Source organism: Ammospiza caudacuta, chromosome 30, assembly GCF_027887145.1.
Source record: "Ammospiza caudacuta isolate bAmmCau1 chromosome 30, bAmmCau1.pri, whole genome shotgun sequence".
Taxonomy (NCBI): domain Eukaryota; kingdom Metazoa; phylum Chordata; class Aves; order Passeriformes; family Passerellidae; genus Ammospiza; species Ammospiza caudacuta.
Genome location: NC_080622.1, coordinates 4,328,687 through 4,356,442, shown reverse-complemented (window position 1 = coordinate 4,356,442; position 27,756 = coordinate 4,328,687). Strand labels below are relative to the sequence as shown.

General features: G+C 57.4%; 1 protein-coding gene across 1 annotated transcript; it reads left to right on the top strand.

The window, feature by feature from the left end:
- Positions 1 to 207: 207 nt before the first annotated feature.
- On the top strand, positions 208 to 27,689 carry ITGA10 (integrin subunit alpha 10). Its single transcript, XM_058821557.1, has 30 exons — positions 208 to 250; positions 1,306 to 1,417; positions 2,846 to 2,943; positions 3,464 to 3,543; positions 4,020 to 4,134; positions 4,209 to 4,336; positions 5,377 to 5,525; positions 6,151 to 6,301; positions 6,373 to 6,538; positions 6,618 to 6,691; positions 7,924 to 8,068; positions 8,906 to 9,054; positions 9,138 to 9,281; positions 10,323 to 10,526; positions 11,654 to 11,784; positions 12,837 to 13,006; positions 14,020 to 14,162; positions 14,893 to 15,003; positions 15,098 to 15,183; positions 15,262 to 15,403; positions 15,924 to 16,081; positions 16,709 to 16,810; positions 16,922 to 17,005; positions 17,113 to 17,197; positions 19,970 to 20,083; positions 20,171 to 20,245; positions 21,422 to 21,535; positions 22,312 to 22,404; positions 25,154 to 25,267; positions 27,606 to 27,689. The coding sequence occupies exons 1-30, from the start codon at positions 208 to 210 to the stop codon at positions 27,687 to 27,689; spliced, it is 3,564 nt and encodes a 1,187-aa protein (XP_058677540.1).
- The last annotated feature ends 67 nt before the right edge of the window (positions 27,690 to 27,756 follow it).

Here is a 27,756-nt window from a genome sequence, read left to right as displayed (position 1 = left end):
TTTTCCCTGTGTTTTTACCACTTTACTCTTTTTTTTCCCTGAAATTTCGCCTCCCTCCCATCCAAAACCACATTTATTTTTAGCAGCCAATTGAGGATGAAGGAGGAGGGAAAAATAAACTGGAAAAAAAAAAAAAAAAAGAGGAAAAAAAAAACCCCAAACTCGGGGATTTTTGTCCTGCTTGGAGTCAGAATTGGAGCTGCGGCCATGAGGGGTGTGGGGCTGCTGCTGGCCCTGATCCTGCTCCCAGGTAAAACCCAAAAATTCCATTTATTTGGGGCTTTTTTGGGGCTAAAATTGGGATCAGAATTGGGATTAAGGTCTGGGAGTTTGAATAATCCGGGTGCAGCCACGTGTGGTTCTCCCCTCCCTTTCTCTCTGAAATCCCAGGGGGGATTTTGGGGTAAAATCGATCAAATTTGGTCATTTTCCCCCTCCTAATTTTATTTTTGAGGGAAAAAAAACCCACCAAAATCCCTTTAAAACCAACCAGTTTTGGTCATTTTCCGCCATTTAATTTATTTTGGATTTTTTTATAGGGAGAAAACACCGAAATCCCTTTTAAATCGACCAATTTTGGTCATTTCCCCCCTCCAAATTTATATTTGAGGGAGAAAACACCAAAATCCTTTTAAAACCAACAAATTTTGGTAATTTTTCCCTCCTAATTTATTTTGGATTTTTTTTAGAGGGAGAAAACACCAAAATCCCTTAAAAATCGACCAATTTTGGTCATTTCTCCCCACTTAATTTATTTTTGAGGGAGAAAACACCAAAATCTCTTTAAAATCGACCAATTTTGGTCATTTCTCCCCACTTAATTTATTTTTGAGATTTTTTAGAGGGAGAAAACACCAAAATCCCTCTAAAATTGGCCAGTTTTTCCCCCATTTATTTTATTTTTGAGGGAGAAAACACCAAAATCTCTTTAAATTTAGGGTGGGCTTAAGGGGAAACAGCAAATTTAGAGTGGGCTCAAGGTGGGAAGGGGAACTCGGTAAAGAGGAACTAAAACCCGGAATTTTGAACGGAAAATCTTAATTTTAGTGGCAAAATCTTATTTTTAATGGAGAAAAATCTTATTTTTAATGGGAAAAAAAATCTTATTTTTAAGGGAAAAAAAAATCTTATTTTTGATGGAAAAAAATCTTATTTTTTAATGGGAAAAAAAATCTTATTTTTAATGGAAAATTCTCATTTTTGATGGGGAAAAAATTTATTTTTAATGGAAAAAATTTATTTTTAGTGGGTTTTTTTTTTGGGGGGGGGAAAAAAAGACTAAAAAGGGAATTTCCACCTCTGCAGGGGTCGCTGAGGGGTTCAACATCGACGTGGGCACTGCCAGGGTGTTCCTGGGGCCAGCGGAGTCCCAGTTTGGGTACCGGGTGCTGCAGTGGGGCAGTGGCGGGGACAAGGGGTGAGTGAGACCTGGGGGAAACTGAGGCAGGGATGGTGGGGGAAACTGAGGCAGGAGTGGGGAGACTGAGATTGGAAAGGGGAAACTGAGGCAGGAGTGGGGAAACTGAGGCAGGAGTGGGGAGACTGAGGGAGGAGTGGGGAAACTGAGGCAGGAGTGGGGAAACTGAGGCAGGAGTGGGGAAACTGAGATTGGAAAAGGGAAACTGAGGCAGGAGTGGCAAAATTGAGGGAGGAAAGGGGGAAACTGAGGCAGGAAAGGTGGGGAGGGGGTGGGAAAGGGGAAACTGAGGCAGGAAAGGGGGGAAACTGAGTCAGGAAGGGGAAACTGAGGCAGGAACGGTGGGGAGGGGGTGGGAAAGGGGAAACTGAGGCAGGAAAGGGGGGAAACTGGGGCAGGAATGGGGAAACTGAGGCAGGAGTGGGGAAATTGAGGTGGAAATGGGGAAACTGAGGCAGGAATGGGGAAACTGAGGCAGGAACGGTGGGGAGGGGGTGGGAAAGGGGAAACTGAGGCAGGAGTGGGGAAACTGAGGCAGGAATGGTGGGGAGGTTGAGGTGGGGAGGAGGAAATTGAAGCAGGGAAGGGGAAAAAAATGAGGTTGGAAAGGGGAGGAAATGGGGCAGGAAAGGGGAAACTGAGGCAGGAATGGGGAAGCGGAGGTTGGAGTGGGGAAACTGAGGCACGAAAGGTGGGGAGGGGGTGGGAAAGGGGAAACGGAGGTTGGAAAAGGGAAACTGAGGCAGGAGTGGGGAAATTGAGGGAGGAAAGGGGGGAGGCTGAGGCAGGAGAGGTGAGAAAAGGGAAGGGGGGTGGGGAAAAGGAAAACGAAGGAGGGGAGGGGGGAAAAATGAGGCTGGAAAAGGGAAACTGAGGCAGGAATGGGGAAACTGAGGAGGGGAAGAGGGAGACCGAGGGTGGGTGGGGGGAAACTGAGGCAGGGAAGGGGAGATTGAGGGAGGAAAGGGGAAACTGAGGTTGGAAAAGGGAAACTGAGGCAGGAAGGGAGGCAGTGAGGCAGGAATGGGGAAACTGAGGCAGGAGTGGGGAAACTGAGGCAGGAAAGGGGAATTGGAGGGAAGAAAGGGGAAACTGAGGGGGGGAAGAAGGAGACCGAGGGTGGGTGGGGGGAAACTGAGGCAGGGAAGGGGAGAAGGAAAGGGGGAAACTGAGGCAGGGAGGGGAGGTTGAGGCTGGGCAGGGGAAGCACAGGAGGGGCAGGAGACTGCGGCCAGACAGACAGACGGACAGACAGGCGTGGGCGGCACAGCCTGGCACGGCGCCCACCCCCAAAAAAATCGTCAAAAATCGTCAAAAAACGTCAAAAAAAACCGTGGCCAAAGCCGTGCTGGGGGAGGGGAGGGGGTGGTGGCACCCTCGGTGTCCCCTCTGTGTCACCCCCCCCCCCCCGCCATTTTGTCCCCCCAGGCTGCTCGTGGGGGCCCCGTGGGACGGGGACGGCCGAGGGGACATCTACAGGTGCCACATGGGACCCCCAAACTCCTCCTGTGCCAAGGCCAACCTCGGTACCCACGGGGAGGGGGAAATTTGGGGGGGTTCCCTGTGGGGTTTGGGGGAGTCCCTGTGGGGTTTGGGGGTCCCTGGGGGTGAAATTTGGGGGGTTCCATGGGGGGTTTTGGGGGGGGGTCCCTGTGGGTTTGGTGATTCCATTGGTGTTTGGGGGTCCTTGTGGACTTTGGGATTTCTGGGGTTTTGGGGGTTCCCTGTGGACTTGGGGGTTCCCTGTGGGTTTGGGGGAAGTTTTGGGGCTCCCTCTGGCTCTGACTCTCTCTGTTTCCTGTGAGTTTGGGGGTCCCTGTGAATTTGGGGGTTCCTTGGGGGTCTGGGGGATGTCCCTGTGGGTTTGGGGGTTCCCTGTGGGTCTGGGGGTTGTTTTGGGGCTCCCTCTGGCTCTGACCCTCCCCATTCCAGCTGGGGGTGCTGCACTCTGGGGGTCCCCCCACACCCCAGACCCTGCTGAGGTTTTGGGGTTCCCCCCCCCCCCCCCGAGGCGCTCACCCCGTTTCTGTCCCCGTTGTCCCCAAGGCGCTGCGGTTCCGTGGCTCAGCAGCAGCGCCGGGCACCTGGGCATGACCCTGGCCGAGTCCGGGGACGGGGGATTGGTGGTGAGCGGGGAAACTGAGGCACGGGCGGGGAAACTGAGGCGCGGGCGGGGAAACTGAGGCGGGAATGGGGAAACTGAGGCGCGGGCGGGGAAACTGAGGCGGGAATGGGGAAACTGAGGCAGGAATGGGGCAGTGAGGTGGGAGTGGGGAAACTGAGTCAGGAATGGAGAAACTGAGGGAGGGGCGGGGAAACTGAGGCAGGAATGGAGAATTTGAAGGAGGAATGGGGAAACTGAGGGAGGAAAGGGGAAACTGAGGCAGGAATGGGGGCAGTGAGGTGGGAAAGGGGAAACTAGAGGAGGGGAAGAAGGAGACCGAGGGTGGTTGAGGGAAACTGAGGCAGGAAAGGGGAGAAGGGATGGGGAAACTGAGGCAGGAGTGGGGAAACTGAGGCAGGAGTGGGGCAACTGAGGCGGGGGGGTGGCGGGGGGGCGGCGATGTCCCTGCTGTGACCTCGTGTCCCCCCCCGTCCCCAGGCCTGTGCCCCGCTGTGGTCCCAGCACTGCGGCACCTCCGTGTTCAGCTCCGGCCGCTGCGTCCAGCTGGACCAGGAGCTGCAGCTGGTGGCCACCATGGCCCCCACGGCCCAGCGTGAGTGGGGTGGCACCTCCTGGGAGCCCCCGGGCCCTGCCACCCCCGGTGTCACCCCCGGTGTCCCCTGCCAGGCTGCTCCACCTTCATGGACATCGTGGTGCTCCTGGACGGCTCCAACAGCATCTACCCCTGGGAGGAGGTGCAGGCCTTCCTGGGGAACGTTCTGGAACGCTTCTTCATCGGGCCGGGGCAGACACAGGTCAGGCTACCGCGGTGTCACCAGGGCTGGGACGGTGTCCCCAGGGCAAGGGGATGGCATCATCCCTTAGGGTGATGTCCCTTGAGGCGATGGCAATGTCCCTGGGATGATGGCAGCCTTGGGGTGATGCCATTGTCCCTTGGGATGATGCCACCTGGTGTGACACCTTGGCCACTACAATGTCCCCAAGGCTGTGGTGGTGTCTCTAGGGCAGTGCTATTGCCCCTGGGGTGATGGCATTGTCCCTGGGGTGATGCCACCTGGTGTGGCACCTTAGTGGGGCCACCATGGTGTCCCCAGAGCAAGGGACTGTCTCCAGGGCAATGCTGTTGTCCCTTGGGGTGATGGCATTGTCCTTTGGGGTGATGGCATTGTCCCTGGGGTGATGCCAGCCTTGGGGTGATGTCACTGTCCTTGGGGTGATGTCCCTGGGGTGATGCCATTGTCCCTTGGGGTGATGGCATTGCCCACCCTGGCAGTTTGAAGGGTCCCTGTGGTTTGGGGGTTCCCTGGGGGTTTGAGGGATGTTCCTGTGGATTTTGGGATTCCCTGGGGGTTTGAGGGATGTCCCCGGGGTTTTGGGGGCTCTCTGGGGGGGTTTGAGGGATGTCCCCGGGGTTTTGGGGGCTCTCTGGGGGGGTTTGAGGGATGTCCTCGGGGTTTTGGGGGTTCCCTGGGGGTTTGAAGGATGTTCCTGTGGATTTTGGGATTCCTTGGGGGTTTGGGGGGTCCCTGGGGGTTTGAGGTGTTCCCATAGAGTTGGGGATTCCTTGGTTGTTTGAGGGGTGTCCCTGGGGATTTGAGGGATTGCCCGTGGACTTTGGGGTTACCTGTGGATCTGGGGGATGTCCCTGTGGGTTTGGGGTTCCCTGTGGGTTTGGGGGATGCTTTGGGGCTCTGACCATCCCCGTTCCAGGTTGGGGTGCTGCAGTACGGGGAGCACTTGGTGCAGGAGTGGGCGCTGGGGCAGCACCGTGGGGATTTGGGGGTTCCCTGTGAATTTGGGGGGTTCTCTCTGGCTGCGACTGTCCCCGTTCCAGGTGGGGGTGCTGCAGTACGGGGAGCACCTGGTGCAGGAGTGGGCGCTGGGGCAGCACCCCACAGCCCAGAGCCTGCTGGAGGCCGCGCGGAACCTGACCCGGCAGGAGGGCAGGGAGACCAGGACGGCCATGGCCATCCGGGAGGCATGGTGGGACTGGGGGGGGGATCGGGGCGGGATTGAGGTGGGATTGGGGGCGGGATCGAGATGGGAGTGGGACTAGGATTGGGATGGGATTGAGGGCAGGATCGGGATGGGATTGGGGCTGGGATCGGGATGGGAGTGGGGGCAGGATCGGGGTGGGATTGTGGTCAGAGTTGGGTTTAGGGTCTAGGTTGGGATCGGGATTGGAATTGGTATTGGGTTTGGGATCAAGTCAGGATTTGGATTGGCATTGGGGCTGGGACTGGGGTCAGGGCTGGAATCAGGATCAGGACTGGGATCAGGATCAGGGCTGGGATCAGGATCAGGACGGGGATCAGGATCACGGTTGGGATCAGGATCAGGACTGGGATCAGGACTGGGATCAGGGTTGGTACTGAGATCAGGATCAGGACTGGGATCAGGATCAGGATCACGGTTGGGATCAGGATCAGGGCTGGGATCGGGATCAGGATCAGGGCTGGGATTGGGATCAGGATCAGGACTGGGATCAGGATCAGGGCTGGAATCAGGATCAGGACGGGGGTCAGGGTCAGGGCTGGCATCAGGCTCAGCCCTGGGGCAGAGCTCACCACGGGCTGCCCAGGCCCTCACCCTCCATCCCTCCCCACAGCACGGAGTCGTTCAGCCCGGCGCGGGGCGGGCGCCCGGGGGCCGCGCGGCTGCTGCTGGTGCTGACGGACGGGGAGTCCCACGACGGCGACGAGCTGCCCGCGGCGCTGGCCGAGTGCGAGCGCCGCAACGTCACCCGCTACGCCATCGCCGTGAGCCCCCGCCACCCTCCCTGCGTCCCCCCGGGCCCTGGGCATCCTGCTGAGCCCTGTCCATCCCTCAGGTGCTGGGGCATTACCTGAGGAGGCAGCAGGACCCCGAGGATTTCATCCGGGAGATCAAGTTCATCGCCAGCGACCCCGATGAGAAGTATTTCTTCAACGTCACGGATGAGGCCGCCCTCAACGACATCGTGGATGCTCTGGGAGATCGGATCTTCAGCCTGGAAGGTGCTGGTTTGGGGCTGGGATGGTGGGAAGGGCTGGGGATTCCAGATGGAGGAGCTGAGTCTCATTTCTCCTCTTTCAGGCACCCACGGGGACAACGAGAGCGCCTTCGAGCTGGAGATGTCCCAGATTGGCTTTTCCATCCACCACCTCGAGGTGATCCTGTCCCTACTGAGTCAGAAATCGCCCAGAAGGCCAAATCCACTTTATTAGGACACCCATTCCTTTTTATATTCTGATTGGTCCTTTAATCAAAACATTGGCTAATTAAGAAGCCACCCTTTGGTAATCAACACACATTAACATGTTCACACACATTAGCACATACACGTAACACACACATTAATGTTTGTGAACATTAACGTGATCACAAACACCAGGTGCAGAAAGTTAAGATAAGAATTGTTTATAATTCCTTTCTCTGAGCTTCTCACAGCCTTGGGAAAGTTGTGACCACAGTGGGAAAGGTGGAAAACAACTCTGAACCCATCTCACCCCTGGCATGGCAGGGTGATATTGTTGAGGTGCCCCATGGCAGGAAGGAATGATGAATCTGACTCCATGTTCTTAGAATTTATTATTTTATTAATTTATTATTTTATTAGTTTATTATTTTATTAATTTATTATTTTATGACACTCTATTATATAAAAGAATACTAAACTAAGCTATACTAAAGAATACAGAAAGGATTCAGACAGAAGGCTAAAAGATAATAATGAAAAAACTCATTACTCTTTCCAGAGCCTCAGCTTGGCGGTGATTGGTCATTAAGTCAAAACAATTCTCATGAAACCAATTAAACAATCCCTAAACAAATTCCAAAGGAGCAAAACACAGGAGAAGCAAATCCGAGAATGATTGTTTTCATTTTCCTCTGAGGCTGCTAACCTTCCCAGGAGAAAATCCTGGGCAAGGAGAATTTTCCAGAAAATGTGACAGAGCCAGCGGGGTTGTGATTGGTCATTAAGTCAAAACAATTCTCATGAAACCAATTAAACAATCCCTAAACAAATTCCAAAGCAGCGAAATGCAGGAGAAGCAAATCAGAGAATGATTGTTTTCATTTTCCTCTGAGGCTGCTCACCTTCCCAGGAGAAAATCCTGGGCAAGGAGAATTTTCCAGAAAATGCGACAGAGCCAACGGGGTTGTGATTGGTCATTAAGTCAAAACAATTCACATGAAACCAACGAAACAGTCCCTAAACAAATTCCAAAGGAGCAAAACACAGGAGAAGCAAATCAGAGAATGATTGTTTTCATTTTCCTCTGAGGCTGCTCACCTTCCCAGGAGAGAATCCTGGGCAAGGGGATTTTTCTAGACAAATCTGACGGGGGTCTGGGGACACCGAGGGCACTGAGGTGACGTGTCCCACCCCTCCCAGCAGGACGGGATCCTCTTTGGCATGGTGGGAGCCCACGGCTGGGAGGGCGGCGTGCTGGAGGAGCGGCGGCGCGGGCGCGTGGTGCCGGCCCGAGGGGCGTTCCAGGAGGAATTCCCGCCGCAGCTGAGGAACCACGCGGCCTACCTGGGTATGGGGGAGCCCTGGGGGCCGTGGGGTCGACGGGTTTGGTTCCAAAGCCCTCCAGATTTGGGGTGAATTGGGTTTTCCACAGCCTGGAGGTGAGCGGTGAAGTGGGGGGTGCTTTGTGGAATGGGGTTTTGGTGATACAGAAATGTTCTGGAAATTTGGGGTGCCCTGGGGATGCTGCGTATCCATGGAATAGATATTTGGGCTCCTTGGTCATACAGAAATGTCCTGGATATTTGGGATTCTTGGTGATACTCCATGTCCTGGATATTTGGGGTGCTTGGTCATACAGAAATGTCCTGGAAATTTGGGGTATTGTGGGGATACTCCATGGAATGGATATTTGGGATCATTCGTGATATAGAAATGTCCTGTAAATTTGGGGTACGCTGGGTATGCTCCATGTTCCGGATATTTGGAGTGCCCTGGGAATACTCCATGGAATGGATATTTGGGGTGCTTGGTGACACAGAAATGTTCTGTAAATTTGGGGTGCCCTGGGGGATGCTCCATGTCTTGGATATTTGGGGTGCTTGGTGACACAGAAATGTTCTGTAAATTTGGGGTGCCCTGGGGTGTTCCACGTCCTGTAAACTTGGGGTCCCCTGGGGATACTCCATATCCTGTAAATTTGGGGAGCCCTGGGGATGCTCCGAACCCGGATATTTGGGTGCCCTGGGGATGCTCCATATCCTGGATTTTTGGGGTGCTCCAGGGATGCTCCAAACACGGACGTATGGGTACCCTGGGGACGCCCCAAACCCCAATATTTAGGGTTCCCCAGGACCCCCCTGCCCCCCCAGGACCGTGTCCCCCTTTGAGCCCGCTGTCCCCCCAGGGTACTCGGTGTCCTCGCTGCAGCTGCCGGGGGGGCAGCGCCTCTTGGTGGCTGGTGCCCCCCGGTTCCAGCACAAGGGCAAGGTGGTGCTGTTCCAGCTGGACCCCGCGGGCACCGTGACCGTGGCCCAGGCGTTAACGGGGGACCAGGTGAGGGGTGCTGGGGGACCCTGAGGGTTTTGGGGGGGTGAATTTGGGTCCCCCCTCAGCCTCACAGCCCCCTGCACCCCCAGATCGGCTCCTACTTCGGCAGCGAGGTGCTGGCCCTGGACCTGGAGGGAGATGGGGACAGCGAGCTGCTGCTGGTGGCAGCGCCCTCCTACCTGGGCGGGCAGAGCTGGGAGACCGGGAGGGTCTACGTGTACCGGGTGGGGCAGGTGAGACCGGGAGGGGCCTGGGCGTGTACCGGGTGGGGCAGGTGAGACCGGGAGGGGCCTGGGCGTGTACCGGGTGGGGCAGGTGAGACCGGGAGGGGCCTGGGCGTGTACCGGGTGGGGCAGGTGAGACCGGGAGGGGCTGCGTGTACCGGGTGGGGCAGGTGAGAGGGGCAGAGGTGGGCCTGGGGATGTGGGGCAGGTGAGAAGGGAAGGTGTGGGCCTAGAGGTGTGGGGAAGGTGTGAGGGGAAAGGGGCGGGTCTGTGTGTGCTGTGTGAGCCAGGTGAGGGGGCAGGTGTGGGCCTGAGGGGCTGGGTCTGTGTGTGCCTGTGGGGCAGGTGAGAAGGCTGGGGTGAACCTGGAGGTGTGGGGCAGGTGAGAGGGATGGGGGTTGGGGTGAACTGAGTTGAACTGGGGCGAACTGGATTGAACTGGGTTGAACAGGGGCAGGGGATGGGCGGATCAGCAGGATGCAGAGGGACTAGGAGAGAATTTGGGGCAATTGCGGGAACACGGCGGCATTGAGGGGCTCCCCATCCCGTGGGGGTACCGAGGGAATTTGGGGCTCCCTGTCCCTCGGGGGGTACCGAGGGAATTTGGGACAATCGCGGGAACACGGCGGCAATGAGGGGCTCCCCGTTCCTCGGGGGTACCGAGGGAATTTGGGGCGATTGCGGGAACACGGTGGCATTGAGAGGCTCCCCATCCCGTGGCGGTACCGAGGGAATTTGGGACAATCGCGGGAACACGGCGGCATTGAGGGGCTCCCCGTTCCTCGGGGGTACCGAGGGAATTTGGGGCTCCCCGTCCCGTGGGGGTACCGAGGGAATTTGGGGCGATCGCGGGAACACGGTGGCAATGAGGAGGCGCCTGTCCCTTGGCGGTACCGAGGGAATTTGGGACAATCGCGGGAACACGGTGGCAATGAGGGGCTCCCCGTTCCTCGGGGGTACCGAGGGAATTTGGGGCGATCGCGGGAACACGGTGGCAATGAGGGGCTCCCCGTCCCTCGGCGGTACCGAGGGCCCCCCCCGCACCCCCAGGAGCGCCTGAGCCCCGCGGGGTCGCTGCTGCCCGAGCCGAGGCCGCAGGATTCGCGCTTCGGCTCCGCCCTGGGCGCGGTGCCCAACCTGAGCCAGGACGGGCTGGCCGGAGCCGTGGTGGGCGCCCCGCTGGAGGACGGGCACCGAGGGGCGCTCTACGTGTTCCACGTGGCACCGGGCACCCTCCTGCCCCAACGCAAACAGGTGAGACACCGGGGAGGGCGGCAGTGACGACGCTGGTGGGGCCGGGGTACGCTGTCAGTGGATTGGGACACCCTGGGGATGGGGACATGGAGAGGGGACAGGGACACCCCAAAATCAGGGACATGGAGAAGGGATAGGGACACCCTGGGATCAGGGACATGGAGAAGGGACAGGGACATGGAAAAAGGAGAGGTACACCCCGGGAATGGGGACGTGGAGAAGGGACAGGGTCATGGAGAGGGGACAGAGACAGCCCAGGAATGGGGACATGGAGAAGGGACAGGAACACCCCAAAATCAGAGACATGGAGAAGGGACAGGGACATGGAAAAAGGAGAGGTACACCCCGGGAATGGGGACGTGGAGAAGGGACAGGGACACCCCAAAATCAGAGACATGGAGAAAGACAGGGATATGGAGAAGGGACAGGGACGTGGAGAAAGGACAGAGACGCCCTGGGAATGGGGACATGGAAAAGGGACAGGGATACCCCGGGAGTGGGGACATGGAGAGGGGCAGGGACACCCCAAAATCAGGGACATGGAGAAGGGACAGGGACACGCCAGGAACAGGGACATGGAGAAAGGAGACAGACATGGAGAAGGGACAGGGACAATGAGAAGGGACAAGGACACTCCAAAATCAGGGACATGGAGAAAAGAGTGGGACACCCCCAAAATGGGGATATGGAGAGGGGACAGAGGCACCTCAAAATCAGAGACATGGAGAAGGGACAGGGACACCCCAAAATTGGGGACATGGAGGAGGGACAGGGACATGGAGAGGGGACAGGGACACCTCAGGAATGGGGACATGGAGAAAGGACACTCTTATAGTGTACTTTAATTAAGAAATAATTAGCTTCTGATTGTGATGGTGTGAATTATAACACCTGGATTGTCTCACCCTTCACACGAGACTAAAAAGAGAAGTTTCAAAAACATCTATTTCAAAAAATTTATATTTATTTTACTCGATTTTATTTTTACTCGATTTTATTTTTCATTTAACTTCATTTTAAAAGTTCACACTTAAAACGATTTATTCTATTTTATAAAACCAACTGAGCCTCTCAGTCACCCCATCTCTGGGCCAGAAAAAGGAAAAATTCAAAATTCTGGTTCCCAGCGCATCGAGGCGGCGGCGCTGGGCTGGAGCCTCCGGTACTTCGGGATCAGCGTGGACGGACGGACGGACATGGACGGGGACGGACTGGTGGACGTGGCCGTGGGGGCGCAGGGGGCGGCCGTGGTGCTGCGGTGAGCAGGGGACAGGGGTGGGGACACCTAGGAATGGGGACAGGGACATGGAGAAGTGACAGGGACACCCTGGGAATGGGGACATGGAGAAAAGGACAGGGACACCATGGGAATGGGGGTGGGGACAAGGGACAGGGACATGGAGAAAGGACAGTGACACCCCGGGAATGGGGATGGGGACATGGACAAGGGACAGGGACACCCTGGGAATGGGGACATGGAGAAAGGACAGGGACATTCTGAGATCAGGGACATGGAGAAAGGACAGGGACACCCCGGGAATGGGGATGGGGACAACCCGGGAACGGGGACATGGACAAGGGACAGGGACACCCTGGGAATGGGGACATGGAGAAAGGACAGGGACATGGAGAAGGAACAGAGACACCCAAGGAATGGGGACATGGAGAGGGGACAGGGACATGCCAGGAATAGGGACAGGGACACCCTGGAAATAGGGACATGGAGAAGGGACAGGGACACCCTGTGAATGGGGACACAGAGAAGGGACAGGGACATGGAGAGGGGACAGGGACACGAAGAAAGGACAGGGACACCTTGGGAATGGGGACATGGAGAAAGGACAGGGACATCCAAGGAATGGGGACATGGAGAGGGGACAGGGACACCCTGGGAATGGGGACATGGAGAAAGACAGGGACACTCTGGCAATGGAGACAGGGACATCTTGGGAATGGGGACATGGAGAGGGGAGAGGGACACGCCGGAAATGGAGACAGGGACAAGGGACAGGGACATCCCAGGAATGGGGACATGGAGAGGGGACAGGGACACCGCGGGGACAAGGACAGCTGTCCCTTGGAGAAGGGACAGGGACACCCTGGGAACAGGGACATGGAGAAGGGTCAGGGACACCCCAGGAACAGGGACATGTGGCCCATGGGGACATGCAGGAGGAAAGGCACTCGGTGCCTCAGTTTCCCCATTGTGAGAACCCGGGATCCTCCCGGCGCTCTGCACGCCTCAGCCCAGACCCAGGGCTGGCTGTCCCTGTCCCCAGGCTGAGGTGCCCGGTGTCGCCGTGCCCGCAGGTCCCGCTGGATCCTGCAGGTGGCCGCGGCGGTGTCGGTGGAGCCGGCGGCCGTCAGCGTCACCCGGCGGAACTGCCGGCGCGGCGGCTCCGGGGCCGTCTGCCTCCGTGCCCGCCTCTGCTTCCGCGCCCAGAGCCGCTCCCGGAGCGCCCCCCCGGGCATGGATGTGGGTGAGTGCGGGCCTGGGGGCTGCGGGGTCCGGGGGCTGTGCCTGGAGCAGCCCAGAAACGTCCCAGAGCATCCCAAAGGGTCCTGGGGCATCCCAGAGCATCCCAAAGGGTCCTGGGAGTGTCCTTGGAGCAGCCCAGGAACATCCCAGAGCATCCCAAAGGGTCCTGGAGCATCCCAAAGGGTCCTGGGAGTGTCCCTGGAGCAGCCCAGGAACATCCCAGAGCATCCCAAAGAGTCCTGGAGCAACCCAGAGGGTCCTGAGAGTGTCCCTGGAGCATCCCTGGCTGGGTGGGGAGAACCCCAGAGCATCCTTGGAGCATCCCAAAGGGTTCTGGAGCGACCTAAAGGGTCCTGGGACCCTTTGGAGCAGACCTGGCTGGGCAGGGAGCACCGCAGAAACATCCCAGAGCATCCCAAAGGGTTCTGGATCGTTTCAGAAACATCCCAAAGGGCCCTGGATCATCCTTGGAGCACCCCAAAGGGTCCTGGAGAGTCCCTGGCTGTGCCTGGAGCATCCCAGAGCATCCCAAAGGGTCCTGGAACAACCCAAAGGATCTTGGAGCCTTCCAGGAACATTCCTGGAGCATCCCAAAGGGTCCTAGAGCATCCCAAAGCCTCCTGGGAGTGTCCTTGGAGCATCCCTGGCTGGGTGGAGAGCATCCCAGAAACATTCCAGAACATCCCAAAGGGTCCTGGGGCATTCCAGAGCATCCCAAAGGGTCCTGGAGTGACCTAAAGGGTCCTGGGAATGTCCTTGGAGCACCCCTGGCTGGGTGGGGAGCATCCTTGGAGCATCCCAGAGGCTCCTGGAGCATCCCAAAGGGTCCTGGGATTGTGCCTGGAGCATCCCTGGCTGGGCCTGGAGCACCCCAGAGCATCCCAAAGGCTCCTGGCGCATCCCAAGGCTCCTGGCAGTGTCCCTGGAGCATCCCCGGGTTTCCCCGAGTCCCTCCCACCGGGACAGCCCCCGTCCCCGCGGCTCTCCCGGCCCTGACCCGCCCCTGTCCCGCAGCTCTCCGGTACAACGCGTCCCTGGAGGAGCGGGGCCCGGGATCCCGAGCCGCCTTCGACTCCGGTGCCCGCCGGCTGCTGCAGCGCCGCGTGGAGCTCCCGCTGGGCCGGCAGAGCTGCGCCCGCGTCCCCTTCCACGTCCTGGTCAGTCCTGGGGCTCCTCCCGGCCCTCAGGGTCTCCTCCTGGCCCTCATGGGCTCCTCGCGGCCCCCGGGGGCTCCTCACGGCCCTCATGGGCTCCTCCCGGCCCTCATGGGCTCCTTGCGACCCTCATGGGCTCCTCGCAGCCCTCAGGGGCTCCTCCCGGACCTCATGGGCTCCTCCTGGCCCTCATGGGCTCCTCCCAGCCCTCGTGGGCTCCTCGCGGCCTCCTCGCGGCCCTCATGGGCTCCTCGCGGCCCTCATGGGCTCCTTGCGACCCTCATGGGCTCCTCCCATCCCTCAGGGGCTCCTCCCGGACCTCATGGGCTCCTCCTGGCCCTCATGGGCTCCTCCCATCCCTCAGGGGCTCCTCGCAGCCCTCGGGGGCTCCTCCCGGCCCTCATGGGCTGCTCGCGGCCCTCATGGGCTCCTCCCATCCCTCAGGGGCTCCTCCCGGACCTCATGGGCTCCTCCTGGCCCTCATGGGCTCCTCCCGGCCCTCATGGGCTCCTCGCGGCCCTCGGGGGCTCTTCCCGGCTCTCAGGGGGCTCCTCTCGGCCCTCATGGGCTCCTCCCGGCCCTCATGGGCTCCTCGCGGCCCTCATGGCTCTTCCCAGCTCTCGGGGGGCTCCTCGCGGCCCTCGGGGGCTCCTCGCGGCCCTCGGGGGCTCCTCCCGGCCCCATTCCTGGGATCCCGCCCGGGTGAGGCTGACGGGACCCCCCGGTTGTGCAGGACACCTCGGATTACCTGCGGCCCCTCAGCCTCAGCCTCACCTGGGCGCTGGATGAGGCCGCGAGCGGCTCCGTGCTGGATGAGGCGTCTCCCACCTCCCTCCGCAAACTGGTGTGTACTGGGAGGGGTGTGCACCGGCACTGGGATCGCCCTCAGGCGCTGGGATCACACTGGGATCACACCAGGATCCCCCGTCTCCTTCCAGATCCCGTTTTTCAAGGATTGCGGCGATGACGACGAGTGCGTCACCGACCTGGTGCTCAAGGCCACCACGGACATTGTGGGCTCCAGGTAGCCCTGGTGTCCCCCCAGTGTCCCCGTGGTGTCCCTGGGATGCCAGGAGCGCCCTGTGACCCCCCTGGCCCCCAGGCAGAGCCCCCACGTCCTGCGGAAGGGCCGGAGGAGGATGCTGGTGGAGGTGGAGCTGGAGAACCGCAAGGAGAACGCCTACAATGCCAGCCTGTGGCTGCAGCTGCCTGGGAACCTCCACTTCTCCAGCCTCGTGCTCCAGGTACAGCCTGGGGGAGCCCCACCAAGTCCCTGAGGAACCCCACCAAATCCCTGAGGAGCTCCTCCAAAACGTCTCAGGAAATCGCTGAGGAGCATCTCCAAAATGTCACACCAAATTGCTCCAAACTGTCCCACCAAATCCGTGAGGAGCTCATCCAAACTGTCCCACCAAATCCCTAAGGAGCACCTCCAAAATGTCCTACTAAGTGCATGAGGAGCTCCTCCCAGCTCTGCCACCAAATCTTTGAGGAACTCCTCCAAAATATCCCAGCAAATCCCTGAGAAGCTCCTCCAAAGTGTCTCACCAAGTCCTTCCAAACTCACCACCAAATCTCTGAGGAGCTCCTCCAAAATGTCCCACCAAATCTCTGAGGAGCTCCTCCAAACTGTCCCACCAAGTCCATGAGGAACACTTCCAAACTGTCCCTCCAAATCCTTGAGGAGCTCCTCCAAATCCCTGAGGAGTGTCTCCAAAATGTCCCACCAAATCCTTGAGGAGTCCCCGTGGTGTCTCCCCGCAGGAGCCCAGCTCGGTGAAGTTGGAGTGCTCGGCCCTGGGGGGGCAGCGCCGGCGCTGCAGCGTGGGGTACCCCGTGTTCCGCTCGCAGGCCAAGGTGAGACCCCCAGAGACCCCGGGGAACCCCCGGGGAACCCCCCCTTCCTCAGCCTCGTGCTCCAGGTACAGCCTGGGGGAAGCCCATGAGGAGCTCCTCTGAACTCTCCACCAAATCCCTGGGGAGCCTTTCTGAACTGTGCCACCAAATCCCTGAGGAGCATCTCCAAAATGTCCCACCAAATCCTTGAGGACCTCCTTCAAAATGTCCCACCCAATCCCTCCAAACTGTCCCACCAAATCCCTGAGGAACTCTCCAAACTCTTCACCAAATCCCTGAGCAGCTCCTCCAAAACGTCCCACCCAATCCCTCCAAACTGTCCCACCAAATCCTTGAAGAGCTCCTCCAAACTCTCCCAACAAATCCCTCAGGAGTTCCTTCAAACTGTCCCACTCAATCCCTCCAAACTGTCCCACCAAATCCTTGAGGAACCCTTCCAAACTGAGCCACCAAATCCCTGAGGAGCCCCTCCAAAATGTCCCACCAAATCCCTCCAAACTCTCCCACCAAGTCCCTGAGGAGCATCTCAAAACTCTCCACCAAATCCCTGAGGATCTCCTCCAAACTGTCCCACCAAATCCCTGAGGAGCCCCTCCAGATTCTCCACCAAATCCTTGAGGATCTCCTCCAAACTGTCCCACCCAATCCCCGAGGAGAATCCCTGTCCCCCAAACCCCCTCGGTGCCCCCCAGACCCCCCAAGCCCGCTGACCCCCAGGTGTCCTTCACGCTGGAGCTGGAGTTCAGCTGCTCCGTCCTGCTGGACCGCGCCGAGCTCACGCTCCGGGCCACCAGGTGAGGGCTGAGGGGCGGGGCTGAGCCCTGGGGGGGGGGGGCGGAGCCACACCCAGGGGGCGTGGCCGGAATTTGGGGCCACTCCTGAGTGTCCCCACACCCCCCATGCAGTGACAGCAGGGAGGTGACACCGCAGGACAACGTGGTGGAGCTGTCGGTGCCCATCCGCTACGAGGCCAACGTGTTCCTGTCCAGGTGGGGCTGGGGGCGTCGGGGACACCCCCAAAATACCGACCTGCAGAGTGGGGGGGGGTCACGGATGGGGACACCACCATGGATGTGACCCCCCTGTGCCCCCCCAGTGCCACCAACCTGCCCCGCTATGAGCTGCACCCCCTGGGCACCTTCAGCTCCAGCCCCGGCCCCGAGTTCACCACCACGCTCAAGGTGAGGAGATGATGATGATGATGATGATGATGATGATGACGATTGGGGGTGGGGGTCTGGGGGGTTCCGAGGGGCTTTGGTGGACAGGGATCCTCCTCAGGCATTTGGTGGAGTTTGGAGGAGCTCCTCAGGGATTTTGTGGTGAGTTTGGAGGGATTTGGTGGAAAGTTTGGAGGAACTCCTGAAGGATTTTGTGGTGGGTTTGGAGATGCTCCTCAGGGTTTTGGTGGGACAGTTTGGAGGAGCTCCTCAAGGATTTGGTGGTGAGTTTGGAGGGATTTGATGGGAGAGTTTGGAGATGCTCCCCAGGGATTTGGTGGGACAGTCTGGAGGAGCTCCTCAGGGATTTGATGGAAGATTTTGGAGATGCTCCTCAGGGATTTGGTGAAGAGTTTGGAGGGATTTGGTGGAAAGTTTGGAGATGCTCCTCAGGGATTTGGAGGAACTCCTCACAGATTTGGTGGGACAGTTTGGAGGAGCTCCTCGTGGATTTGATGGACATTTTGGAGATGCTTCTCAGGGATTAGAAGGAGCTCCTCAGCATTTTGGTGTGACGTTTTGGAGGAGCTCCTCAAGGATTTGATGGGACATTTTGGAGGGCCTCCTCAGGGATTTGGTGGGACAGTTTGGAGATGCTCCTCATGGATTTGGAGCAGCTCCTCAAGGAGTTGATGGACATTTTGGAGATGCTTCTCAGGGGTTTGAAGGAGCTCCTCAGGATTTTGGTGAGACATTTTAGAGATGCTCCTCAGTGATGTGATGGGACAGTTTGGAGGGATTTGACGGGACAGTTTGGAGATGCTCCTCATGGATTTGGTGGGATATTTTGGAGATGCTCCTCAGGGGATTTGAAGGACCTCCTCAGGGATTTGGTGTGACAATTTGAAGGAGCTCCTCAGGGTTTTGGTGGGACATTTCGGAGATGTTCCTCGCGGATTTGGTGGGACAGTTTGGAGGAGCTCCTCAAGGACTCGGTGGGGTATTTTGGAGGGATTTAGTGGTGAGTTTGGAGAGGCTCCTCAGGGTTTAGGTGGGACATTTTGGAGTGGCTCCTCACAGATTCAGTGGGACACTTTGGACATGCTCCTCCGGGATTTGGTGGGACACTTTGGTGGGACACTTTGGAGGAGCTCCTCATGGCTTTGGTGGGACAGTTTGGTGGGACACTTTGGAGGAGCTCCTCATGGCTTTGGTGGGACATTTTGGTGGGACATTTTGGAGGAGCTCCTCTGGGATTTGGTGGGACATTTTGGTGGGACACTTTGGAGGAGCTCCTCATGGCTTTGGTGGGACACTTTGGTGGGACACTTTGGAGGAGCTCCTCATGGCTTTGGTGGGACATTTTGGTGGGACATTTTGGAGGAGCTCCTCTGGGATTTGGTGGGACATTTTGGTGGGACACTTTGGAGGAGCTCCTCATGGCTTTGGTGGGACACTTTGGTGGGACACTTTGGAGGAGCTCCTCATGGCTTTGGTGGGACACTTTGGAGGAGCTCCTCATGGCTTTGGTGGGACACTTTGGTGGGACACTTTGGAGGAGCTGCTCATGGCCTTGGTGGGACACTTTGGTGGGACACTTTGGAGGAGCTCCTCATGGCTTTGGTGGGACACTTTGGTGGGACACTTTGGAGGAGCTCCTCATGGCTTTGGTGGGACACTTTGGAGGAGCTCCTCATGGCTTTGGTGGGACACTTTGGTGGGACACTTTGGAGGAGCTCCTCATGGCTTTGGTGGGACACTTTGGTGGGACACTTTGGAGGAGCTCCTCATGGCTTTGGTGGGACACTTTGGAGGAGCTCCTCATGGCTTTGGTGGGACACTTTGGTGGGACACTTTGGAGGAGCTGCTCATGGCCTTGGTGGGACACTTTGGTGGGACATTTTGGAGGAGCTCCTCATGGCTTTGGTGGGACATTTTGGTGGGACACTTTGGAGGAGCTCCTCATGGCTTTGGTGGGACAGTTTGGTGGGACACTTTGGAGGAGCTCCTCTGGGATTTGGTGGGACATTTTGGTGGGACACTTTGGAGGAGCTCCTCATGGCTTTGGTGGGACACTTTGGTGGGACACTTTGGAGGAGCTCCTCATGGCTTTGGTGGGACACTTTGGAGGAGCTCCTCATGGCTTTGGTGGGACACTTTGGTGGGACACTTTGGAGGAGCTGCTCATGGCCTTGGTGGGACACTTTGGTGGGACACTTTGGAGGAGCTCCTCATGGCTTTGGTGGGACACTTTGGTGGGACACTTTGGAGGAGCTCCTCATGGCTTTGGTGGGACACTTTGGAGGAGCTCCTCATGGCTTTGGTGGGACACTTTGGTGGGACACTTTGGAGGAGCTCCTCATGGCTTTGGTGGGACACTTTGGTGGGACACTTTGGAGGAGCTCCTCATGGCTTTGGTGGGACACTTTGGAGGAGCTCCTCATGGCTTTGGTGGGACACTTTGGTGGGACACTTTGGAGGAGCTGCTCATGGCCTTGGTGGGACACTTTGGTGGGACACTTTGGAGGAGCTCCTCATGGCTTTGGTGGGACACTTTGGAGGAGCTCCTCATGGCCTTGGTGGGACACTTTGGAGGAGCTCCTCATGGCTTTGGTGGGACACTTTGGAGGAGCTCCTCATGGCTTTGGTGGGACACTTTGGAGGAGCTCCTCATGGCTTTGGTGGGACACTTTGGTGGGACACTTTGGAGGAGCTCCTCATGGCTTTGGTGGGACACTTTGGAGCTGCTCCTCACGGCTTCGGTGGCGCTCCCCTCGCCCCCTCCCCACGCAGGTGCAGAATTTGGGGTGCCACCCCCTGCAGAACCTCACCCTGCACATGGCCCTGCCCGCCCTGGGCCACCGCGGCGCCCCCATCCTGTCTGTCACCCAGCTCCTGGCCGCCAACGTGAGTCTGGGGGACACCCGGGGGGGGGCTCTTGGGGGGTCCCCCCCCTGTGCTGGTGCCCCCTGAGCCCCCCCCGTGCCCCCCCAGGCCTCCTGCAGGCTGCACCCCCCCAGCGAGGGCACCCCGGTGCCCCCCGAGGAGCTGCGGCACGGCGAGAGGCTGGTAGGGCTGGGTGTGACCCCAAGGGGGCTTTTGGGGGGGTCCCCAGAACTCCAGAGGGGTCCCCAAAAACTCACAGGGGAGGTTCAGGGGCATCCCCAAAAATCCGGGTGGTCCCCAAAGCTCCAGAGGGGTTCAGAGGGGATCCTCAAAACTCTGGGGATTTGGGGGAGTTCAAGGGGGATCCCCACCCCATCCCAGGGGATTTGGGGGCTTCAGGGATTTGGGGAGTTCAGGGGGGTCCCCACTATTTCCAGGGGATTTGGAGGGTTCAGGGGGGATCCCCACCATTTTCAGGGAATTTGGGGGGTTCAGGGATTTTGAGGTTTCAGGGGGGGGATCCCCATCACACTCTGGGGAAATTTGGGGGGATCCCCACCACTCCAGGGGATTTGGGGGGGGGGGGGGTCCAGAGGGATCCCCACCATTTCCAGGGAATTTGGGGGGTTCAGGGGGATCCCCACCACTCCCAGGGTATTTTGGGGGTTCAGGCGGGATCTTCACCCCACCGCGGGTGTTTTGGGGGGTTCAGAGGGGATCCCCACCATTTCCAGGGGATTTGGAGGTTTCAAGGGGGGATCTCCGTCCTGGGCTTTGGGGGGTTTCGGGGGGATCCCCACTTCGGCGAAATTTGGGGGGTTCAGGGGGGATCTTCACCCCACCCCGGGGTATTTTGGGGTGTTCAGGGGGATCCCCACCACTGCCAGGATATTTGGGGGGATCAGTGGGCATCCCCATCCTGGGGTTTGGGGGGTTTATGGGGGATCCCCACCACTCCCAGGGGATTTGGGGGGTTCAGGGGGGGATCTTCACTGCACCCCGGGGTATTTTGGGGGTTCAGGGGGGATCCCCACCATTTCCAGGATATTTGGGGGGGATCAGGGGGGATCCCCATCCTGGGGTTTGGGGGGTTTATGGGGGATCCCCACCGCTCCCAGGGGATTTGGGGGGTTCAGGGGGGGATCTTCACTGCACCCCGGGGTATTTTGGGGGTTCAGGGGGGATCCCCACCATTTCCAGGGGATTTGGGGTGTTCAGGGGGGATCCCCACCGCTCCCAGGATATTTGGGGGGTTCAGGCGGGATCTTCACCCCACCGCGGGTGTTTTGGGGGGTTCAGGGGGGATCCTCACCGCACCCCGCGTGTTTCGGGGGGCTCCCCAATGTTTGTGCCCCCCAGGACTGCTCCAGCAGCCGCTGCCGGGGGCTGAGCTGCGGCCTGGCCGGGCTGGGGCGGGGCGGGGGCGCCTCCATCGAGCTCCGGCAGCGGCTGCACGAGAGCGCCTTCGGCGGGGTGAGCACGGGGAATGGGGAACCCCCTGAGTAAATTCTATTAAATAGATTAAATTAAAAAAAAAAAAAAAAAAAAATTAAAAATAAGGGGAAAAAAAAAAATTGGTTTATTTTTAGATTTCTGTAAGAATTATAATTTAAAAAAATATTATTTTAAAAGTTAATTTTATAATTTTATTTACTGCTATTGTATTACATTTTATTGTTTTATTTAATTCTATTATTATGTTTGATTTTAATTTAATTTAATTGTTGTATTTAAATTTTTAGTTTTAATTTTATTTAATTTTATTATGTTATTGTATTTTATTATTATTTTTCTATGTATTATTTTATTATTATTTTTATTTTATATTGAATTTTATTATTAGTTTATTGGTTTATCTTATTAATTTATTTAATGTTGTTATTATTGCATTTAATTTTGTTATTGTTTTATTTAATTTTATTATTACTTTATTTCATGTTATTATCGTATTTAAATTTATTATTTTATTTAATTTTGTTATTAGTTTATTTAATGTTATTATTGTATTTAATTTTATTATGTTATTGAATTTTATTATTATTTTATTTCATGTTATTATTGTAGTTAAGTTTACTATTATATTTAACTATTTAATTTTACTATTATTTTATTTAATTTGTTTTATTTAACTTTATTATTATTGTATTTAATTTTGTTGCTATTATATTTAACTCTATTATTATTTTATTTAATTTTACTAATTTTTTAATTGAATTTTAAGATGTTTATGATTCCCTTTCCCACCGCAGGTGAAATTCAGGAGCCTGAGGATCGTCAGCAGTGTCTGGCTGGGGGTCGAGGGGGGGCTCTTTGTGCTGGAGGAGGGGGCGCAGCACAGGGAGGTGGGACCCCAAATTCCCCCCCCCCCAAATTCCATTTCCCCACCTCAATCCTGTTTTTCCCCTAAATTCCCATTTTTCCCCCCAAATTCCCCATTTTCCCCTCCCCAAATTCCTTTTTTCCCACCTCTCAATCCTGGTTTTCTCCCCCAAATTCCCTGTTTCCCCCATCCCCATATTTTCCCTCAGATCCCCCATTTCCCCCCTAAATTTCCCTTTCCCCCCCCCGAATTTCCCATTTCCCCCCCTCAATCCCAATTCCCCCAAATTCCCATTTTCCCCCCAAATTCCCCCTTTCTCACCCCAATCCTGTTCTTCCCCCCAAATTCCCTATTTTTCCTCCCAAATCCCCGTTTTCCCCCCAAATTCACATTTTTCTCCCCAAATTCCCCATTTTCCCTCCTAACTCCGTTTGCCCCCCCCAAATCCCCATTTTCCCCAAATCCTCCCCCCAATTCCAAATTCCCATTTCCCCCCAAATCCCCATTTCCCCCCCCCGAATTCCCTGTTTCCCCCCCAGTCCCCATTTCCCCCCAAATCCCCATTTTCCCCCCTAAATTCCCCATTTCTTCCCCCCCCAAATCCCCATTTTCTCCAAATCCCCCCAATTCCGAATTCCCGTTTTATCCCCAAATTCCCCATTTCCCCCCAAATTCCCCATTTCCCCCAATTCCCATTTCCCCCCCAAATTCCATTTCTCCACCTCAATCCTATCTTCCCCCTAAATTCCCATTTTCACCCCAAATTCCCCCATTTTCCCCCCCAAATTCCCCCATTTTCCCCCCCAAATCCCCCATTTCCCCCCTCAATTCCCATTTTTTCACCCCAAATCCCCATTTTCCCCCCCAAATTTCCCCATTTACCCCCAAAATTCCCCATTTCTCCCCCAAATTCCCCCATTTTCTTTCCAAATTCCCCCATTTCTCCCCCAAATTCCCCCCTTTCCCCCCAAATTCCCCCATCTCTCCCCAAATTCCCCATTTCCCCCAAATTCCCCCATTTCTCCCAAATTCCCCCATCTCTCCCCAAATTCCCCCATCTCTCCCCAAATTCCCCATTTCCCCAAAATTCCCCATTTCTCCCCCCAAATCCCCCCATTTCTCCCCCATTTTCCCCCCAAATTCCCCCCAAATTCCCCCATTTCTCCCCCAAATTCCCCCATTTCCCCCCAAATTCCCCCATTTCTCCCCCAAATTTCCCCATTTTCCCCCCATTTCTCCCCCAAATTTCCCCCAAATTCCCCCATTTTCCCCCCAAATTCCCCCTTTCCCCCCAAAATTCCCCATTTCCCCTCCCAAAATCCCCATTTTTCTCCCCAAATCCCCCATTCCCCCCCCCAAATTCCCCATTTCCCCAAATCCCCATTTCCCCCCTAAATTCCCATTTCCCCCTTAAATTCCCCATTTTCCCCTCCCAAAATCCCCATTTTTCCCCCCAAAATTCCCCATTTCCCCCCAAATTCCCCCATCTCTCCCCAAATTCCCCATTTCCCCAAAATTCCCCATTTCCCCCCCCAAATTCCCCCATTTCCCCCCAAAATTCCCCATTTCCCCCCAAATTCCCCCATTTCTCCCCCATTTTCCCCACAAATTCCCCCCAAATTCCCCCATTTCTCCCCCAAATTTCCCCATTTTCCCCCCATTTCTCCCCCAAATTCCCCCCAAATTCCCCCATTTCTCCCCCAAGTTCCCCCATTTCCCCCCAAATTCCCCCATTTCTCCCCCAAATTCCCCCATTTCCCCCCAAATTCCCCCATTTCTCCCCCAAATTCCCCCCAAATTCCCATTTTCCCCCCAAATTCCCCCATTTCCCCCCAAATTCCCTCCAAATTCCCCCATTTCTCCCCCAAGTTCCCCCATTTCCCCCCCAAAATTCCCCATTTCTCCCCCAAATTCCCCCATTTTCCCCCCATTTCTCCCCCAAATTCCCCCCAAATTCCCCCCATTTCTCCCCCAAATTTCCCCCAAATTCCCCCATTTCTCCCCCAAATTCCCCCATTTCCCCCCAAATTCCCCCATTTCTCCCCCATTTTCCCCACAAATTCCCCCATTTGCCCCCCAAATTCCCCCATTTCTCCCCCATTTCCCCCCCAAAATTCCCCATTTCTCCCCCAAATTCCCCCATTTTCCCCCCATTTCTCCCCCAAATTTCCCCCAAATTCCCCCATTTCCCCCCCAAAATTCCCCATTTCCCCCCAAATTCCCCCATTTCTCCCCCAGTTCTCCCCCATTTCCCCCCAAATTCCCCCATCTCTCCCCAAATTCCCCATTTCCCCCCCCCAAATCCCCATTTCCCCAAATCCCCATTTCCCCCCATATTCCCCATTTTCCCCCATTTCCCCCCAAATTCCCCCCAAATTCCCCCATTTCTCCCCCAAATTCCCCCATTTTCCCCCCATTTCTCCCCCAAATTCCCCCCAAATTCCCCCCAAATTCCCCCATTTCTCCCCCAAGTTCCCCCATTTCTCCCAAATTCCCCCATTTCTCCCCCAAAATTCCCCATTTCCCCCCAAATCCCCCCAAATCCCCCCATTTCCCCCCAAATTCCCCCCAAATTCCCCCATTTTCCTCCCAAATTCCCCCCAAATTTCCCCATTTCCCCCCAAATTCCCATTTTCCCCCCAAATTCCCCCATTTTCCTACCAAATTGCCCCCAAATTCCCATTTTCCCCCCAAATTCCCATTTTCCCCCCCAAATTCCCATTTTCCCCCCTCAATTCAGTTTTCCCCCCGTCTGTTTCCCTCTGCTGCAGCTGGTGCTGGAGGTGCTGCGGGCGCGGCGGCTCCCGGGGTCCCTGTGGGTGCTGGGGGGCAGCGCCCTGGGGGGGCTCCTGCTGCTGGCCCTGCTCAGCCTCGGCCTCTGGAGGGTGAGGGGACACCGGGGACACCGGGGGGTGGCACTGGGGGGGGCACGGTGCCACCGAGGGGTCACACAAATGGGGGGCACCAAGCGGTGACACTGAGGGGAGGGGACACGGTGGCACGGAGGGGAAGGGAAACGGTGGCACTGAGGTGGGGCACTGAGGGGTGACACTGAGGGGTGACACCGAGGGGTGGCACTGGGGGGGGCACGGTGCCACCGAGGGGTCACCAAGCGGTGACACTGAGGGGAGGGGACATGGTGGCACTGACAGGGGACATGGTGGCACGGAGGGGAAGGGAAACGGTGGCACTGAGGGGTGACACCGAGGGGTGGCACAGAGGGGTGACACTGGGGGGTGGCACTGGGGGGGGCACGGTGCCACCGAGGGATCACACAAAGCGCGGCACCAAGCGGTGACACTGAGGGGAGGGGACATGGTGGCACTGACAGGCGGCACGGTGGCACCGAGGGGAAGGGAAACGGTGGCACTGAGGTGTGACACCGAGGGGTGACACCGAGGGGTGACACTGAGGGGTGGCACTGGGGGGTGGCACTGGGGGGTGGCACTGGGGGGGGCACGGTGCCACCGAGGGGTCACACAAATGGGGGGCACCAAGCGGTGACACTGAGGGGAAGGGACATGGTGGCACTGACAGGCGGCACGGTGGCACCGAGGGGAAGGGAAACGGTGGCACAGAGGGGTGACACTGAGGGGTGGCACTGGGGGGGGCACGGTGGCACCGAGGGATCACACAAAGCGCGGCACCAAGCGGTGACACTGAGGGGAGGGGACACGGTGGCACTGGGGGGACAATGGGGACACCCAGGGGGGGCACGGTGGCACTGAGGGGTGACATCGAGGGAGGCATCAAAGGGTCCCACTGAGGGGGGGCACGGTGGCACCAAGGAGTGACACTGAGGGGAGGGGACATGGTGGCACTGACAGGGGACACGGTGGCACCGAGGGGAAGGGAAACGGTGGCACCGAGGGGTGACACCGAGGGGTGACACTGAGGGGGGCACGGCGGCACCGAGGGGTCACACAAAGCATGGCACCAAGCGGTGACACTGAGGGAGGGAGCGGTGGCACTGGGGGGACAATGGGGACACCCAGGGGGGGCACGGTGGCACCCAGGGGTCACACAAATGGGGGGCACCAAGCGGTGGCACTGAGGGAGGGGACACGGTGGCACTGACAGGGGGCACGGTGGCACCGAGCAGGGGCACTGAGGGGTGACACCGAGGGAGGGGACACAGTGGCACCAAGGGGTGACGTCAAGGAGAGGGGCACAGTGGCACCTTGAGGTGACATTGAGGTAGGGAGGAGGCACAGTGGCACTGAGGGGTGACACCAAGGGGTGACATCATGGTGGCACCTTGAGGTGGCACCAAGGAGGGCATCGAAGGGTGACACTGAGGGGGGGCACCGTGGCGCCGAGGGAGGGGGGACATTGTGGCGCCAATGGGGGGCATGGTGGCATCTTGGGGTGACACTGAGGTAGGGGAGGGGCGTGGTGGCACTGAGGGGTGACATCAAGGGGAGGGGACACAGTGGCACCAAGGGGGGGGGGGGCACGGTGGCACCTTGGGGTGACATCAAGGTGGGGGCACGGTGGCACCTTGGGAGGGTGACAATGCCACCTGGAGAGGGTCACGATGGCGCCTGGGTTGGTCGTGGGGGTGACACCGAGGAGGGAGACATGGTGTGACACCTTGGGAGGGTGACAATGTCACTGTCACCTGGGGAGGGTCGTGATACCACCTTGAGAGGGTCACATTGTCACTTTGGGAGGGCCATGATGTCACTCTGCGAGAAGGTGGCAATGTCACCTTGAGAGAGCCACCGTGTCAGCTTGGGAGGGCCACGGTGTCACCCTGGCGTGGTCACGTTGTCACCTTGGGAAGGGCTGAGGTGCCACCTAAGGGGTTGGGGGGGGTGTCATGATATCACCTTGGGAGGGCCATGATGTCACCCTGGAGGAGGTGGCAATGTCACCTTGAGAGGGCCATCCACCTTGGGAGGGTGGCAATGTCACCTTGGAAGGGTGGCAATGTCACCTTGGGAGGGTGGTAATGTCACCTTGGGAGGGTGGTAATGTCACCTTGGGAGGGTGGCAATGTCACCTTGGGAGGGTGGAAATGTCACCTTGGAAGGGCCATCCACCTTGGGAGGGTGGCAATGTCACCTTGGAAGGGTGGCAATGTCACCTTGGGAGGGTGGCAATGTCACCTTGAGAGGGCCATCCACCTTGGGAGGGTGGCAATGTCACCTTGGGAGGGTGGCAATGTCACCCCCAGCGTGAGGGACGGGTCCCCATTCCCATTCCCATTCCCTTTCCCAGCTGGGATTCTTCTCCCACCCGAAGCCCCCCCAGGAGGAGGAGGAGGAGGAGGAGCAGCAGCAGGACGAGGATGAAGAGCCCTGAGCGAGGTGCCAGCGCCGCTGGTGGCACGAGGACGCCCGGCAATGTCCCTGTGGGTCCCAGCCCGGGG

Coding starts and splice junctions, on each gene's coding strand:
- ITGA10 (XM_058821557.1), top strand. CDS start 208: ATGAGGGGTGTGGGGCTGCTGCTGGCCCTGATCCTGCTCCCAG. Junction 251..1,305: donor GGCCCTGATCCTGCTCCCAG/GTAAAACCCAAA, acceptor CCACCTCTGCAG/GGGTCGCTGAGGGGTTCAAC. Junction 2,944..3,463: donor CTGTGCCAAGGCCAACCTCG/GTACCCACGGGG, acceptor GTTGTCCCCAAG/GCGCTGCGGTTCCGTGGCTC.